The following is a 16,787-nucleotide window of genomic DNA, read 5'->3' on the forward strand; positions in this document are numbered from 1 at the left end:
ACAAACAGAACTACATTTCCCTTGCAAAATGTGTTATTACGGAAATACGTAATGACACTACCGGCGCTTTCAAGGGCATTGAACACATTGCAGAACTCTACGGCGTCCAGCTGCCCGGTCACTACACACGTGCATTAAGAAAGAAAACCTACATCTGATCAACAACATCAAGGCATGGAAGGGTACGGGTCAGACTTCTCCTCGGGTGGAGCAGGAGGAAAAATGGATTCCGGGGCCATAATGGAGCAAGTCAAGGTCCAGATTGCGGTGGCTAACGCTCAGGAGCTATTGCAGGTAAAGTGAGCGAATCAATTATCTAATGAAAATAAGCGAATGACGTTGACGCTAACTTCCTTATGCCGTCGTGTGGGCCAATATAAAGTTGTTGTTGTGGTAGTATTTATTTTGATACGACGACCCTTCTGGTAGCACCATCAATGAATGCTGTAATAAGTTGCACAGGCCTCACATGAATGGTCCTAACGTTTACACCTTCACGTGTGTTGCAGAGAATGACAGACAAGTGTTTCAAAAAGTGTATAGGTAAACCCGGGAGCAACCTGGACAACTCTGAACAGGTATGCTTTCCCCTGGACCCATGTCAAATTGGTATCCATGATTGACTTAACTTCTTACTCACTTTGTTTCACCTTTCTGTATGTTTTATGATTGCTTTTTCTTTTCCTGTCTTTTTAGAAATGCATAGCGATGTGCATGGACCGGTATATGGATTGCTGGAATACTGTGTCTCGTGCTTACAACTCCCGGTTGCAGAAGGAAAGATCACGTATTTGAACTACCTCTTCACCCCAAGCCGTCTCCTAGCAACCACCCCTTGACCTCCATCCATGACCTCAACTGGCACCAACCCGAACATGGTTCTATGTTCTAGGATGAGGCTCCGATTGGTGCACTGTGTGTATTGACCGAAGCATACCACCAACTTTTGAGAGAATACCTCCCAGGCAGGCTATCAACGCTTGTAAAGTCCAGCCTTGGAACTGTTGTGGTGGGCGGTTGAATTTTATTCTGTGAACTGCATAAAATATTCCTATTGTTTAATTAATTTTTGTTATTAAATATCGTCCTTCTGGTTAAAAAAAGATCTGTATTCATTGAAATTGGTCATTTACTAAATGGTCTGTGCCATTACTTTTGTGATGCAATATTAATGTTTATACTTGTGTCTACTACTAAAGATGATGGCCTCATACAAAATATCAGGCCGAACCAAGATTATCTAGTATGAAACTACAGACTGTATCAAACTACAGACTGTGAAGGCCCCTTTTGTTCGAGAACCTGTCCAGCTGGAACATGTGATCCTAAAACCAGCTGTTCAACACAGCACCAGCGTCGCCTTAGCGCAGGAGGTATAGCAGTTGTCTTGTAACAGAAAGGTTGCTAGTTTGACCCCCAGCTCCTCCTAGCTGAGTGATGTGTCCCTGAGCAAGACACTTAACCCTTACTAAGCCTGACGAGCTGGCTGTCGCCTTGCATGGTTGACTGTCAATGTGTATTAACCGATGTAAGTCGCTTTGGATAAAAGCGTCTGCTAAATGCCCTAATTGTAATCACCAGTCCTCATATCATCTGGATATATATCCTCCCCCATCAGCATGTTAGAAATAAAGTTAACATACAGATGCTACAAATCCCACACAAGGATTTATAATTTCTTGAATTCCTGCCCAACCTGTATATTTGAGCGGCTTTCCATATGAGAATTAGTAAAATGTCATGCCAATGCTCATCACTTAGAACGTTTGTGTATGCACAACTGCAGATGAGAGCACACGCATGCATGGGTGTCAAAAGGCGAATTCATCACACTTGTCAACATGGTTTCCGGTTTAATGTCATTTAATAAAAGTGATGCGGTCAGAAGTCTCGAGTTCATAACCGTAGTACATCTCTGGGAACAAAACGGTTTTGTCTGACCTGTTGTCACTCTATCTGTTGTCCTGCACAGTAGTGGGCTTGTTTAAGTCAGGATTGCCTTGGTGCTGACGGAGGGTCAGATGTGGTGAACACCAAATATCAACAGCTGTAGGGAGTTCCCCCACCCCAACATGAAAAATAAATTATGATACAGAAATGTATGCCTTGGTTGTTTTCGCAACGTCCAATGTAATGTTAAAACAACGTAGTGATGGATTGACCGACCGAGTACCCTGTTAAAGAATATATATCAGGCTAAATGGCCAGTAAAACTGCCCCATCTTAATCCTGATTATACCGTGAATACAAATGAGACAACTGAATAAAACACATATTTTAACCCCCCACAAACACACACAAACACACACTGAATCTGCATAGGTTGATGTGTAAGCCAGGACAATAAATAACTGCAAAATAAATACACAAACAATGTGCATGTGCAAGTTAAGTGTCCATAGACCACAGTTGAGGATGTTATCCTGGGAATCTTGTTGGAGCTCTTGTTCCTTTCTGAGAAATGAATCACTGGCCAAATGATTACACAGTAACAGAATCAGCACCCTTGAACCAGTAGAGATATGAGCCCATTGAGAACAACAGAAATCTGCCCTGCTGCATCACCGACTTAAGCGGACATCGGTGTATCACAGCATTGTTCTTGCAGAAAGAAATAGTTCTGTTTAGTCCAACACACCGGAGATGCTATGAAGTTGAATTCCACCACCTCCGGTGAAATAATGACTGGTCCTTTGCTTTTGGATCATTCTCTCTCCCCCGGTTTGCGCTTCAGAAAGGCAGGTATGTAGACATCCACTCCCTGATAGAGGTCACGCGTGTGTACACTCCTGGGTAGCCTACGCGGCCACACCCGTGACCCCAGCTGGTTATACCGGCGACAAACCACTGACCAGCAGCATGGCGGCAAGATAGAGGACCTCCAGAATCTCCCTGTAGAGAGAGGAAAAAGAGTCAATTAACCAAAACAAAGATTTTTTTCTTGGTACATTGGTGCAAAGAGGACAAGGAAATGACTCAACTATAGAGAATTAAAAAAATCGAAAAGCTACAAATATATATGTGTGTGTGTGTGTGTGTGTGTGTGTGTGTGTGTGTGTGTGTGTGTGTATATATATATATATATTTTGTGCAAGTCCTTTATTCATTTGTTAGCAGGCACTAAAAACTTTATTCACTTTCTTTCCTCACACAAACGACCTATATGACAACCTGTTTTGTACCATCTTGACCCACTTTCATCCAAAGCAGAAAACATGTTCCGATACACGTGATGAGCAGATAGTTTCAGGTTGCACATCTTGCTCTAGGCTGCCTACCGGTAGACTGTGGAAATTGGGGTTCGAAACCACAAACTATGTTCTACACCACAGCTATGCAGTGGCAAGTGACTACTTTAAGGAAGAGAAGAGTAGCGAAAGCAGCGGCTGAGAGGGAGAGCGTGTGTGTAAGAGGGAGAGCGAGTACTACTTGGGAAATGTCACACGGATTGGAGGGGGGAGATGCCAGGTGCTTTGACCGAGACAGGAATGCCTGTGGTTTAACTTACATAAGAAGATTACAAAGAGGAAGAGGGTGAGAAAGGGAGCTCTGTAGTTTGAGGAAGTAAAGAAGAAGTCTCTCTCTTCTGTCGGATAAGCATCTCCCTTAAGTGCAACAGTGTTCTCGAAATAACCTGCAATTGCTGAGCTCTAATTATTTTCTCTTTTCCACACAAATTCTACTATTGGTATGACAATTATTTATAGATATATTTTTATGGCTTAATCAAAAACACACACACCTCAGTCTTCATCGCTTGCAAGAGAAAAAACTCTTAATCATCCGCCTTGGAAACAGTACTCCGAACCTGTCATCCATTACATAATCTGCCTCGATCGCGCCACTTTTAGATGCATCGGAGGCTCAGTGGTTCCCCAGACTGTGAAGAAGCGTTATTTTAACTCACTAGACAGGTGTCCTTGCCTCCCTCCATAAAGCCGGCACACATCATGCTTGGAGTCAGGCCACTGCTGTAGGACTTCAGGCAGTCCGCTCGATCAATAAGGTTCACGGCAGCTTTCTGCAACAGGTTGGTCAATGAACCTGTGAAAATAAAGGGGGGGGGGGGGGGGGGGGGGATACGTTAAGAGTTTGTTCTAATTGTCAGGGGTTCAAGTCTTCTATGTCAACTAATTTGGAGTGTACTCTTATTTCTTGGTAACAAAAAAAATAATCACCTTCAATAATGTTATCAACCATGGTTGCAAGTCGGTTTATGTTTATTAGTGAATTAGCTAGTTACGACACATATGTCTTCAGAACACACAACCGACGGCAGTACGACTTCAAAGTCTTCTCACCGCCTTCCCTCATTGACCCCCACCCGGCGACGTAGCACTCTGTGTTCTTCTGGAAGTGGTGGACCGGCGAGGGGAGGCAGACGGACTGGATGGTGTAGGACCTGGGGGCGGGCACCTGCAGCTCCAGCAGGGCCACGTCGTGGTCCATGTTGGTGCTGTTGAAGGCCGGGTGAAGGACGATCCTCTGGACGGGGATGACCAGGGCCCCCACGCCTGAACGCAGCACCGAGCCCAGGCTGACGGACCAGCTCGTAGGGACGGGGTCACTTTCCACATTGGGATATGAGAAAGTAAGTTAGTATGCAGTTTTAGGTAGGAAGCACATACAGACGCTACAAAACCCACCCAAGGATTTATAATTTCTTGAAACCCCTTTACCTTTGTGCCATTTTCCATATTAGTGAATGTAGACTACTCTCCTACTGAAATCACAGCTTTTTTAAAATAGTTTTTTTTTATGTACCTCAAAGGAAACCTTCGCTTTCGGTAATATTGATGTCATTTGTTAATGCATGTTGTGTTTATGCGTAAGTGTTCTCGTGTATTTTTTAGTTCAGTGATTTTCCAGTGAAGAGGTACCTTCTGAAGCAGTGGGCTGCGGTGAGTAACCATTTGCTGTGTATTAACGTAGCTCCACAGCGGTGGAGCCTCTGGTACTGGAGGCTGCCGATCCAAGGCCACTCCCCCCTACGGGCTGTGACCCCTCCCACAATCCTCTGGGAGCCAATCGCAGGGCGCAGACCGCAGTCTGTAACAAGCAGAATGGTATAATTTCGAATAGGGTTTTCTTGCCATCCCCAGTTCAATCATTTCAATAATTGGGGGTGCATTTGTTTTCTTTGCGTTAACCATCTACATTAGTCGTGAGACTATAACGTCTTAGTTATTTACTTCATTAAAAAAAAAGAAATTACTGGGTTTTTCTTTCTGACAAGGAGAAAATATAAACAAAAATCCTACAATATAAATAAGGAACAGGTTAGTACAGTCCTTTTTTATTTTGTTCAATGATATGTTTTTAACCTACCACAGTTTCTTTCATCCCTTTGGTCGGGGCAGTCGGAGACTCCATCACACTCTGGGTTGACCTTGCTAATGCAAGAGTTGGCATTGCACCGGAAGTTCCCACTGCAGTTTAAGGCTGGCAGACACATGGATAGTGAGGTAAGCTAAGCATCAGCTATTCAAATAAATTGGTTTGCATTGGTTCGTTCCCTCCGATAAAGATGATGAAGAAATAGATCCGGTTATTAATATTTCTGCTCCATTTCCAATAGCTTTTTTTTGCCATGTTGCACAGAATTACATGAACTAGATTTGAAATCGGATGATACATTTATTTATTTTATTTTATTAATTGGTTTATTTCAGGGACATTACACACTTATCATCAGTCAAACTGTAAGTGAACCAGACTTGGCCTCAGAGGCTAGTTTACATCTGTTGTCCTCGGCCAGATATTCAAAAGGCAACCTAAAATGCCCGATCTAAAATGCATGTTTCAATAGTTAAGCCGACGCACTGTGGACGTTACCGGGTGTGAGTAGCGGGTACGCAACGTCCAGGTCTATAGCCGCTGGTTGTGGTGGACGGATAAGGTTCTCCTGCGCTGGGGGCACCGCGGGCACCGTGTGACTGACGACCGGACGCGGGTGGGCCGGGTTGTTCTCTATGCAGCTGAGGATCCAGTTGCGGAGCCTGGTGACCCGGGAGTAGACCCCCGGTCTGTTGATCTGGGCACAGCCCACCCCCCAGCTCACCACCCCGGCTAGGAAGAACCTGCCGGGAGCCTCCTCACACACCAGGGGCCCTCCCGAGTCCCCCTGGAAGAGCACACGCAGCACGGTTCAGACGCATCAAGCGGTCACCAAGATTTACCCATTAGGAGTTTCTTGTGTCAAATGTCCTTATTGTCCGCGAAGTGTAAATGTAAAAGTGGAGCAGGAAGAGCTATGATGCTCTCTAGTGGCTATTTCCCCTTTCCACTATTCTCTATTTTATCCTCTTTAAACCAACCTATTCCCATGTTGCAAAATCTAATGAGTGGGTGTGACAATAGCCAGGTAAAGATATCCGTCCTCTGGGCTTCCTTTTAGTTCCACCTTTCACCTGAAGTGACATACTGGTAGCAACATGTATTAGGTTTGCATTCAGGCAAGGACAAGTGTGAAAAACTCCAACAGATTTGGTGTACTAAGAGAAAGCCATCCTGTAAGGAATATGTTGTTTGTATGGCAGATCATGTAAGCGGATACATCTCATGGACAATGGGTTGACGAGCGATGCCATGCGCTTCCACACATGCGCACACACTCACACGCACACACACGCACACGATGACTTAACTATGGTGGCTTAATCTAGGCAACCTAGACTCTAAAAGTCTGCTTCTCACATTCATTTTCACATTATGCACAATACTTCTGTCAAGTAATGTACCTTTAATTCAAATGTTCTTTCCGTTTTCCCCAGAACTAACCTGACACGAGTCCACTTTGCCCTGCAGGAATCCGGCACACATCATGTTGTCAGTGACGGCTCCTCTGTAGACTGCAGACTTGTTGCACACCTTGGAGTCGATGACTTTCACTACTGCCTTCTGCAATGCAGGAGGGACCTCAGCTGGATAAAGAATAGAACACAATCACACATTACGACAGGCTAAAATACAAGATCAGTGACGACAATAAGGAGTATTGTTATAGAAAGCCAGAATAATACTATCAATATTATGAAAAAATATATGTGAATATCTTTTGTTATTTTCAAACTTTTGCCAATAGGTACATGTACGTATGTGAGAGTCTGTGTGTGTGCGTGCGTGCGTGCGTGCGTGCGTGTGTGTGTGTGCGCGTGCGTGTTGTGTGTTCCAGCGTGTGTGTGTGGGGGGGGTTGTACTCACTATTGAACTGGCCCAGCGTCCCCCAGCCAGACACCAGGCAGGTCTGCCCGGGGGTGAAGGCGTGTGAGGGGGCCGGCAGGCACACGGGCTGGATGTAGGGGCTGAAGGACAGCGGGGTCTCCAGCTCCAGCACCGTCACGTCGTTGTCCGTGGTCTGGGGGTTGTAGTACGGGGACACCACGAGGGACTTGATGTTCACCGTCCTGGACTCTGGCTCCTCCCCACTCACCAGGCTGGCCCCCACCAGGGCCGTCCACTCCCGGGGGTCGTTGTCTCTGAGAGCAGAGTGGCATTTAATGGCACTTAATGTACGTACAACACACAACATTGTGTGTTGTACGTCCTGGCACTTAATGTACGCACTCATTGTGTGTTGTACGTCCTGGCACTTAATGTACTCACTCATTTTGTGTTGTACGTCCTGGCACTTAATGTACGCACTTATTGTATGTTGTAGGTCCTGGCCCTTAATTGTGTTATTATTGCATGTTTTATTTCCTTGCACTTGAAAATAGTACTTAGCATTGCTTAGCATCTTATCCTAGCTGTCTTTGTTGTATAAAGGGAATGGGTTAATGTAACAGTTCGATGTACAGTACATCCTTACTGTACCGACAGCAATATATTGTTTCTCTTTCTTCTGAAAAAATGGAATTAAAAGCGTCTGCTACATAATATTCGATGTGTACGAATGAGACCCTCCCAGTTAAAAGGCAGGATAATTTCATAATATAATAAAACAGTATAACAGTGTTCTGTCCACCCTAACTGGCGGTGCATCTGTGTGACACAAACAGCTCGGCTGTGTGGATGGCGTGAGTGGGAGGGGTTAAAGGGAAGGTCGAGCTATAGATGGGATTTTATTGATTACATTATTGAAATCGCAATCAATCAGCCTTGACTACAGATATGTCAATTATAAGCTAAGAGCTAGTTCAAATGCCATTGCGACTTTTAGTCTTAGGAATTGTTTCATGAATTGATTAACGTAGCTCCACAGCGGTGGAGCCTCTGGTACTGGAGGCTGCCAATCCAAGGCCACTCCCCCCTACGGGCTGTAACTCCTCCCACAATCCTCTGGGAGCCAATCGCAAGTATGTACAAATAACGCACCTAAATAATAAATATATATTGTTTTATTAATATCATTATTCATTGACAATACTAATATATACATTTGTGTTTATTAGGATAATGTTTAGGGTGTTTGCCAGCTGCCAGCTGAAAAATATTCTAGGTTTGTTCGCAACGTCCACATTCTACCTGTAGACAACCTTGGAGCAATAGCCTCTATAGTCTCTAAACTATAGTCTAGACTATAGCGTCTGCTAACTGACCTCTCGAAGCAGTGGGCCGCGCTGACCAGCCAGCGGGCGTTGATGATGGAGGCCCCACACATGTGGCGTCCCTGGAGCCTCAGGCTGACCTGCCACGGCAGCTCTCCCCGCCGGGCGTCCACGCCGCCCACCACGCGGGTCCCCATGGCAGGGCGCGTACCGCAGGCTGGGGCCCCGGAGAACAGAGAGCCCAGAGTGTGGGGCCCCGGAGAGCGGAGCCCAGAGTGGAGGAAGAGGAAAGTTAGCCACGGTATGGAGGTAAGAGGAAGTACTCCGACAGGACCGTCCTCCTCGGGGATATTTGTGGCAGGTTAATGACGCCTAGATGTTCCGCAGAGCATTTGCAAAAACGTGAATTGTACTCTTGAGGTCTCTGGCAGCCTTGGTGTTCATCACGCCTTTAACATTGTAATGGCAGTCATTGACCACTTGTCAATAATGTCGCACTCATTGGCTTCTGGTGCGGTCGTTGCTGGATGGCCTTGTTCACTTTTCACGGTTTTCGTGTTTCATTCACAAATTAAGGAACGCTCATAGTGGATCTTAACTAATGAAGACTTGTTCAGGAGTCATTTTTTAATTGACCCCCTCATTTTTTGATAAGCAGGCAAAGTGGTCAGTATTATGTTTGCTATTTGTATGAAAGTGTGTAAACCAAGTGTATGAACTAATAGTTTATTTTGATTTATGTTAGTTTGAACTTTTAGTTCTACAGTGTTTTACAATACTCACAATGCATCTGTGAAAGGAACCAGAGTTTTGCGGGTGATCAATGGGCAGCATAAGCATTGACAGCAAATATATCTCACCGTGTTTCAACTTTTATATGTTGTACTGAACAATGATTAAGGATTATGGAATGTGACGTAATGTCGCATGTGCATGCGAGTTTGAGTGATTATGTGCAGCAAATGTGCCCGTCAGTGCACTTAATCGAACCCTAATCCAAAAGATAGACGATAGATCTGCAAGTGAGAAACAATTTAAACTGACCCATCGAAATGATTACACTTTTGACTGGACGGATTGTATTTGTAGTTTCCATAGTTACGTACCACATCGAGCTTCGTCCGATCCGTCTGAGCAGTCGGAGACGAAGTCACACTCTGGGTTAAACTTTGTGACGCACTCCCCGTTGTCGCAGGCGAAGGTGTGGTTGGGACACCGGGCTACAGGAGCAAAGCCATGGGGGACAGAGACGGTAAATACACAGAAGTAGAAACATTTGCACAAATCATTGTATAGGGAAATGCTTTCATTTGTATTTGACAAGATGAACACAGAGTCAAGGATTTGTTTCAGGTGTGCTGTGATTACCTATAGAAGCAGCCATTCAAAACACATGAATGTAACGGGCGGGCAGACAGACAGATAGATCAATATTTTAAAAAGGGTTAAAGAATGTTAAGTACACAGTGAGTACACTTAGTGAATAACTCATTCTCACCACTAATCTCATCTCCGATGGAGTAGAAGGACTTCCCGCTGGCCCCTTAACAAGAGACAAAAGACAAATGTTAATTGAATCGTGACCTCGATCCTACGGATCCACGAGAGCTGCAAGCAGTGCACCATCTTCCTGTGACCACCGTACCCAGCAAGAGGATTGCACTGATCTTGCCAAACAAAGGCACCTCCATGGGCCTTCCATGGAGCGCCGAACTCAGCCCCGCCCTCAGCAAGTCCTGGACAAAGTTATCGGTGTACTGCCAGGCCTTGGAAACACTGAAAACCAGGCGGAACGTTGCCATCACATCTCCATTGATGTTACTGGAACGACAAGGACACACATGCTCATCATGGCTGCCTCTGGGGAACTGTTGTCAATACGATGGTGGACTGTTGGGAGGAAACCATCTGGTTCTGACTTACCCATAGGCAACAATATTACAATCAATATAGTGGTGGGATACTGATGAGGCGATGAAGACATTTTTGATCTGCAAAAAAAAAAAAACGATAAAGAAGATAATTGACACACTGTGGACAGTGGTCGGTTGGTGATATGGCGACACCTGTATGGTACTACTAAGCGGTTACCTTGGTCTTCAGGATGGTAGAGAGTACTATGGAGAAAGCAGAGCCTTCATCCTGCAGCGAGGAGTTATACTTCAGACCCTTCAACTCCACCGTTTCCATAAAGTAATGCTGCTCCTGCACTAGGTATACTAGCAATGGTGGGGTAGAAAAAAAACAACAATTAAAAAGGATACGTAACATAGTAAACACTCAAAGCCAAGAACAAGTATGACACTTTTGTGTCAATATGGTTGGACCCACCAACGAGCACGCCGACCAGGACTCCAATGAGAAGGAAGAGGAGGATGAAGAAAAGAAGGATGGTCCGGTGTGACCCATGGTTGGAGGGAGCAGAGGAAGCACCTGTGGTGGACCATTGGCTTCCTCCATCCTTCTTGTCCGCCATATTGGCTCTACAGCAGCACCAAGTCTACAGGTCGCAGTCTAGTGTCCAGAATATCATACTTGCCCTGGAAGAATGTGTACAATTAAGCATAGTCTATCAAAGTTTTTTGGCCAACAATATATGTTTTTGCATATAATATAAGATAAGGACATACAAAACTAACAGAAAGTCATAGTAAGGTCAAAGGGAAGCTGTTATTGCCTGTAAGGTATGCATCTTCTGCATTACTACCAGTGGGAGCCTGGTGGATCGTCCGACACAGAGTGTGAATAATAACGGTGGTCTTTATGCAAAGAATATGAATTGGTATTCACGTGGAAAAGTAATGGATCTTTTGCAGAGATGTAGCCCGTATCAAATAAAGTAGTACTATGATAATCAACATGCAGAAAATAGTCTAACAGCGGCTGAAGGATTCATTTGGCATAGTTGGGGGGTTGGGAAGAGTAAACTAGATCAGGGAGGCCATATTACCATCCGCACAGAAATTGGGTCTGACAGCCCGAGTAGAAAACTCTTTAAAACAAATTTAAACAGCCCTAAATCCCAGTGGTGCTGTAGACCCCGTGGGTCACAGTAATTCACTCCGGTCGACGACAGGTGCATTATAGAATAGACGCAAAAATAAAATTTAAAACTTGATATTCAACCAGAAAACTCACTTGCCACTTCTGTCGCTGATGCCCGTGCAGTGCGCATTCAAAGTTATTCTCGGACGTCGAAGGTCTCTGGGTGTGAAATGTCCCATACAAGAATAAATAGACGGATGGAAGAGAACAGACAGGGCAAAGAAGTAAGCTATTTATTCCACCTGCCAAGGGGCGTGCCGTGTCAACGCTAAGGGCGACTCACCTTTTCGCAGGCAGCCCAACGAGCTTCAAAAGTCCCGTCATGGCTACCCCCTCCCACCGGTCCAGATCCATCGAGATCATGTTTGGTTACACCCAGGTGTGTACAGGGATTTGTGTTGTCAACAATAACACCCTGAGACAACTTTACATAACACTGAAATAATTTGACAGATACAAACGCCAGTGTAGAGATTGTACATCTAAATGCTGTATAAAGGCTCATTATGACCCATAAACTACTACCCCAGTTCTAGCTTGCGGTGGTCCGTTGAGACTGCATAGAGGAGGGGCTACACGACTGCAACCCCTGCTACACAACGCTAGACTTAATTTAATGTACCAAGATTGCCGTTTCTAAATGCAGAAACTTTAAACTGCACAGTAAAACTAATTTGGAGACCTGGGCGAATGGACCAGTTATGGCAGTTACGAAATATTATATTATCTTTTTATATACTCTTATTGAATATATCTGCGAAATAATACGATCACACAAGCCACGTTTTATTAAAAGTAAACCGCTTGCCTAGTGGGCTACGAAGTAACCTTTTTCCTTAAGATCATCCGCCCAAAGGAACGATCCAAACGCAAATAAATAAGTTGATCCTACCACCCTGCTTAGAGCAGTCCTGAAGGGATCCATGGAAAACTACAATTACTTCTTTGTCAGGGAGCAGACAGGCTTGAGTGCCTCAAAGCTCAGCAGCCTCCATCTCCATACACTAGAGATAATTAAATTCATTGATCCTCTTGGATGAAACCACACGACTTAAAAAAATGAAAGTTTGTTTTTAAATTTTATTTTATCAAAAAAACAACCAAGAAAACAGTTAAAACTGTACTTATTCTGAATAAAAAAGAAAAAAGCCCAAATTGCTCTTTACAAGTTAATAATGTTTTGCCTTGTCATTTAATTTAGGTATAAACAGAAAAAGTGAAGTGCTTTCAGGCACATCAAATACCAACATGCCTTTTCTACAACAAAAACCAGCATTGAATGCAACATGCATCAATGCCAAGACATGATCGAGCGAGAAATCATTGTAAAATAATGTTTCATAAAATGTATGGATGTATGAGGATGTGTACATGTCTGTGTGTGAGTGCTTGAGGGAAAAGGGCTGCATTTTATCCGTCCTGCTGTTGGACGAAGGGGTTAGGAATAGACTCCATGCCGTCCTGGGGACAGATGAGCACCACTGAGGTCCCCCTGCACACCACCAGTCCCAACTGCCGCGTATCTTCCGTCAGCTTCAACTGGTCGTCGGGGTCTGCAGAGGTGAGACGATGGTTAGATACACCACGCTTAACATTCAATTTTAACATTCGGACCAAAGACGCTGCTCTTACCACGCATATATTCGATCGTGCCATCCAACACCAGGTTTAATAGGGGATCGAATCCCTTTAGAACACCGCTCGCTGTTAACACAAAATAACATTGTTAGAATATGTGGAGACTGCTTCAATCATGAAATGCCTTCCCATCTATTTAATTAACGCTGATTGGGTTATGGTGAGGCACTGATGGAACTATCCACAATGTTGCACACCTTCTCGACCTCCTTGAAACTTTACACGAATTGGTTTGTCGATGTACTTTGACAGATCAAAGATGCTTTCCTTCTTCTTCTTTTCTTTATCCTGCAAAACACGAGGAAAGTGTGTTTAGAAAATACAAATGCCACTACATTTATGCTAACGTGGTTAGCTCTGCATGGCTAACAAGGCAAACGAAACAGTTTGTTAACTCCGTAGATGGAGATACATTTAGCAAAAAAGGGGTTCATTTGAATTTGCGGTTCTTGGAACAGACACGCATGCAGAAGAAACAACAGGGAAGGGTGACATCGTAGAACATCACTGAATTGTTTCAATGAAAACGAAAAGCATACGAACTCACCGCCATTTTCGCAGAATGACACGGAAGTTGACCTATACCACGTGGGTTCTTCCACCAATGAAATCGCCGAGCATTCTATCATATGCTTAATGATGTGTAGGTTCCTACACCTCTATTTGACCACTATAATCTATAAACGTGGTGTTTCATATAGCTGATTTCACTATTCGAATTTCTCTCAAATAAATGTACGGCAATATCAGACAGTCTTAAAAAAAAATCATGGGCTATGATGCGTGTTATTTAGAGCTTCAATGTTTTTATAATAAGCATTGGGTGTTTGAGCTGACCTCATTTTCGTATAGGTTAGTGGAGCAGTCGTTCGCACATACATTTCCAAAAGGGAGACAACATACCTATTATTTTGTTTCTTCTGTTTGTTGGAATGGAAGCCAGCCAATTTGGTATTGTAAGAAGAGTCATTCAGACGGTGTTTCTACCGCTGGTGAGTTTCCTTTACCAACCAGGAGAGGGCGCCAAAGGTGAATATATTTAATCAGCCCCACCAGTCGAATAAATACCAAGTCCTTATTATACAGACTACGATACCGTGCGTGCCACTTTTCTGCCCGTATACTTGACTGAAATAAGTGAAGTCAGGGGCGTTGTCATCCCTTGGACAATCTGTATACGTACTGTGGCAACCCGGCCCCGACACGGCGGGCCTGGAAGCCCAGAGGGCAGGTAATACGAGCTGTCTACCACCCTTTTCCCCCAGAGGGCGCCAAGGGTCGCATTGGCAAGGTCCCACTCAACGCCAACGGGAGACACCTGTGTACCAGGCCAATCAGACCCAGGTGAGGGCTATAAAAGAGAAGCTGAGATGTCTATAAGTCTAAAACACGGGAGGTATGTGACCCATGGAGGAGCAGAGAGCGGAGCGAGATTCCCTACCCGCACGGACCTTTGCCCCAGGACCCGGTCTAGAGAAGACCACAGGAGACCACGGAAGGACCTCCTCTCCTGGATACCGGGACAGCGCGTGAGACACGACCACAGCGTCCCCAGTGGCTCACGGTACCCAGACTCTTTATTTGTATCGTTTGCATTGACGGGTGATTCCCCTTTTTTTCCGTTCTTTGGAATTAATAAACGTGCCTTGTTGGCAGTTTGAGCAGCAGAGACTCTTGTTCCTTGAGCCGGGTTACCACAGTACGTATACTTTGTTGATCAATAAACAAATGGGTCATACTTAGTTAATGCAATGGGCCTACTTATCAATTAACTTCTTAACCATTGTAAAGGGTTCAGTGTTGTATTGATCAGTGTTCAACTGGAAAGTAAAGTTAATAGCAAATATCAATTTTCACACACACAGCTTTTGTGTTTCCCTATTATTTTACATACAACTTTGACAACCTGCCATGGCAATGTAAAATAAATTAATCTTTTTTTATTTAAGATTTGGCAGAAAGCTAAAGCAAGCATACAATAAAATGAGGAAATAAAATGGATACGTAAAATCAAATAAAAAATATGCATTCTAGAAAGTGCAATGTCTTAAAGATTTAGAAGAAAGCTAAAGCAAACATAGACAAGTACAAAAAAAATACAAAACGGTATTTTCACACGATTCACGTTTCTCACCTTACAGCATTTATCGCTCTGATAACGATAGGCATCATAATAAGAAAATAACGAGTATGTAAAAAAAAAAAAAAGGTACAAAGATTTAACAGCAGGCCTTTCAAAAGACATTGGCCCAGGTAACAGACTGTAAAGTGAACTTCATATATAGGCAAAGTGCAAATTCAAATACACAATTTGTTAAAAAATCTTTGTATGCACAATCAATCCTGAGTACAGTAGATTAAAAACCTCCTTACACACTAGGAAGGGGTCGGATAGCATCAGGCATGTTGGCAAGGGGAGAGAACAGCAGAATATAGCACGTATGCTACAAATATCAACCAGTTTAATGCTTTGAAGATATCGTCTAAGGTAGTATAGGTCTGTGGTGTAAAAAAAGTTGCTGACGTCTGTCTTAGCTTCTATAGACAATTCACATTTTCATACCTGAGGCATTGAGTGCATTTAAGTCCCTGAGGAGTTTGTCAACGTTAGAAGAGCTGGTGGGAAATACTGGCATCGTACCTCAAGTTCTGATAAATTATTACATATAAATATAGATTTAAATATATAGACTTCAACTGACACATGGCATTTGTAAAGGGATTTCTAGTTTCCGCCATAGTATTAGGTCATTATTCAGGTTGGCAACTGAATCAAGTGTAAATGGTTTGATTTTTGTGTGTGTGTTCTTATAAAGTGCACTACTGCAATAGCCTTAATGTAGTGGACAGTAATTGATCCTTGGGGTTGTTCAGACAGCAGTATCCTCGTCCTGCGTGGCCGTGATGAGTGCCCCGTTGTTCCTGATAAACCAGAAGGAAGTGTTAAAATGTTGAACTTTCTGTCAGACACATCTGCTCATTCCCACAATCCAGCTAGTATCAATTAAGGTGTGTGTGTGTGTGTGTGTGTGTGTGTGTGTGTGTGTGTGTGTGTGTGTGTGTGTGTGTGTGTGTGTGTGTGTGTGTGTGTGTGTGGTGTGTGTGTGTGTGTGTGTGTGTGTGTGTGTGTGTGTGTGTGTGTGTGTGTGTGTGTGTGTGTGTGTGTGTGTGTGTGTGGCCCTGATTCAGTTCTACTCTGATAAGAGTTTTGGGCTTTTACAAATTGTTTAAGGAGCTGCAATGTCCCCCCGAAGTCGGATAAAACTAAACATTGACTTACTCAGTCTGGTTAAGCAGAGGTTTCGGACTTCCATCTTTGGTCCCATCTTCGGAAGACCCTGGAACAGAGTGAAGATAAGTCTTGGATAAAACCATCAGCAAAAATCTCAAGTGTAAATGAGTATAGAGTTCAATCACTCAAATGAAGACGTACCATTCCTTTCATCCTTTAGTTTCCCCCAGACTTCTAGAACTATGGATAAAAAAAGTAACAGTAGTTTATACTTATAGTATATGTACATTAATTAGCATCAGTAGCGATTACAACTAGAAAATGCATTTCCTGCAGAAAATGCAGTGAGTTCATGTAGTGCAAAGTGAGGTTGAAAATATGTT

General features: G+C 43.8%; 3 protein-coding genes across 5 annotated transcripts; 1 reads left to right on the plus strand and 2 right to left on the minus strand.

Moving 5' to 3' along the window:
* Window positions 1-48: 48 nt before the first annotated feature.
* timm13 (translocase of inner mitochondrial membrane 13 homolog (yeast)) lies at window positions 49-2,086 on the plus strand. The gene is made up of 3 exons (XM_056604222.1): window positions 49-294; window positions 510-578; window positions 697-2,086. Exons 1-3 carry the CDS (start codon window positions 175-177, stop codon window positions 793-795), a joined length of 288 nt encoding a protein of 95 aa, XP_056460197.1. The 5' UTR covers window positions 49-174; the 3' UTR covers window positions 796-2,086.
* Window positions 1,842-12,606, minus strand: tmprss9 (transmembrane serine protease 9). 3 transcript variants are annotated; one of them, XM_056604219.1, is made up of 17 exons: window positions 11,818-12,606; window positions 11,628-11,693; window positions 10,821-11,029; window positions 10,581-10,708; window positions 10,413-10,480; window positions 10,135-10,310; window positions 9,988-10,032; window positions 9,596-9,709; window positions 8,541-8,706; window positions 7,204-7,478; window positions 6,781-6,923; window positions 5,824-6,124; window positions 5,329-5,442; window positions 4,881-5,049; window positions 4,302-4,567; window positions 3,908-4,044; window positions 1,842-2,892 (listed from the first exon to the last, which is right to left on the minus strand). In XM_056604219.1, the coding sequence occupies exons 3-17, from the start codon at window positions 10,963-10,965 to the stop codon at window positions 2,731-2,733; spliced, it is 2,409 nt and encodes an 802-aa protein (XP_056460194.1). In that variant the 5' UTR covers window positions 10,966-11,029; window positions 11,628-11,693; window positions 11,818-12,606; the 3' UTR covers window positions 1,842-2,730. The 3 variants fall into 3 exon arrangements, with proteins under 3 accessions (XP_056460194.1, XP_056460195.1, XP_056460193.1); XM_056604220.1 differs by having other exon boundaries at window positions 5,836-6,124; window positions 11,628-12,606; XM_056604218.1 differs by having other exon boundaries at window positions 11,628-12,606.
* An 89-nt stretch (window positions 12,607-12,695) lies between these two features.
* Window positions 12,696-13,818, minus strand: lsm7 (LSM7 homolog, U6 small nuclear RNA and mRNA degradation associated). Its single transcript, XM_056604221.1, has 4 exons — window positions 13,720-13,818; window positions 13,370-13,460; window positions 13,167-13,238; window positions 12,696-13,087 (listed from the first exon to the last, which is right to left on the minus strand). The coding sequence occupies exons 1-4, from the start codon at window positions 13,723-13,725 to the stop codon at window positions 12,945-12,947; spliced, it is 312 nt and encodes a 103-aa protein (XP_056460196.1). The 5' UTR covers window positions 13,726-13,818; the 3' UTR covers window positions 12,696-12,944.
* Window positions 13,819-16,787: the final 2,969 nt, after the last annotated feature.

This window comes from Gadus chalcogrammus, chromosome 12 (genome assembly GCF_026213295.1).
Source record: "Gadus chalcogrammus isolate NIFS_2021 chromosome 12, NIFS_Gcha_1.0, whole genome shotgun sequence".
NCBI lineage: Eukaryota > Metazoa > Chordata > Actinopteri > Gadiformes > Gadidae > Gadus > Gadus chalcogrammus.

Coding starts and splice junctions, on each gene's coding strand:
- tmprss9 (XM_056604219.1), bottom strand. CDS start 10,965: ATGGCGGACAAGAAGGATGGAGGAAGCCAATGGTCCACCACAGGTGCT. Junction 10,709..10,820: donor CCTGGTCGGCGTGCTCGTTG/GTGGGTCCAACC, acceptor CACCATTGCTAG/TATACCTAGTGCAGGAGCAG. Junction 10,311..10,412: donor TGTAATATTGTTGCCTATGG/GTAAGTCAGAAC, acceptor TTGTCGTTCCAG/TAACATCAATGGAGATGTGA.
- lsm7 (XM_056604221.1), bottom strand. Junction 13,239..13,369: donor GTTTCAAGGAGGTCGAGAAG/GTGTGCAACATT, acceptor TTGTGTTAACAG/CGAGCGGTGTTCTAAAGGGA. Junction 13,088..13,166: donor CACGATCGAATATATGCGTG/GTAAGAGCAGCG, acceptor TCACCTCTGCAG/ACCCCGACGACCAGTTGAAG.
- timm13 (XM_056604222.1), top strand. CDS start 175: ATGGAAGGGTACGGGTCAGACTTCTCCTCGGGTGGAGCAGGAGGAAAA. Junction 295..509: donor ACGCTCAGGAGCTATTGCAG/GTAAAGTGAGCG, acceptor CGTGTGTTGCAG/AGAATGACAGACAAGTGTTT. Junction 579..696: donor ACCTGGACAACTCTGAACAG/GTATGCTTTCCC, acceptor CTGTCTTTTTAG/AAATGCATAGCGATGTGCAT.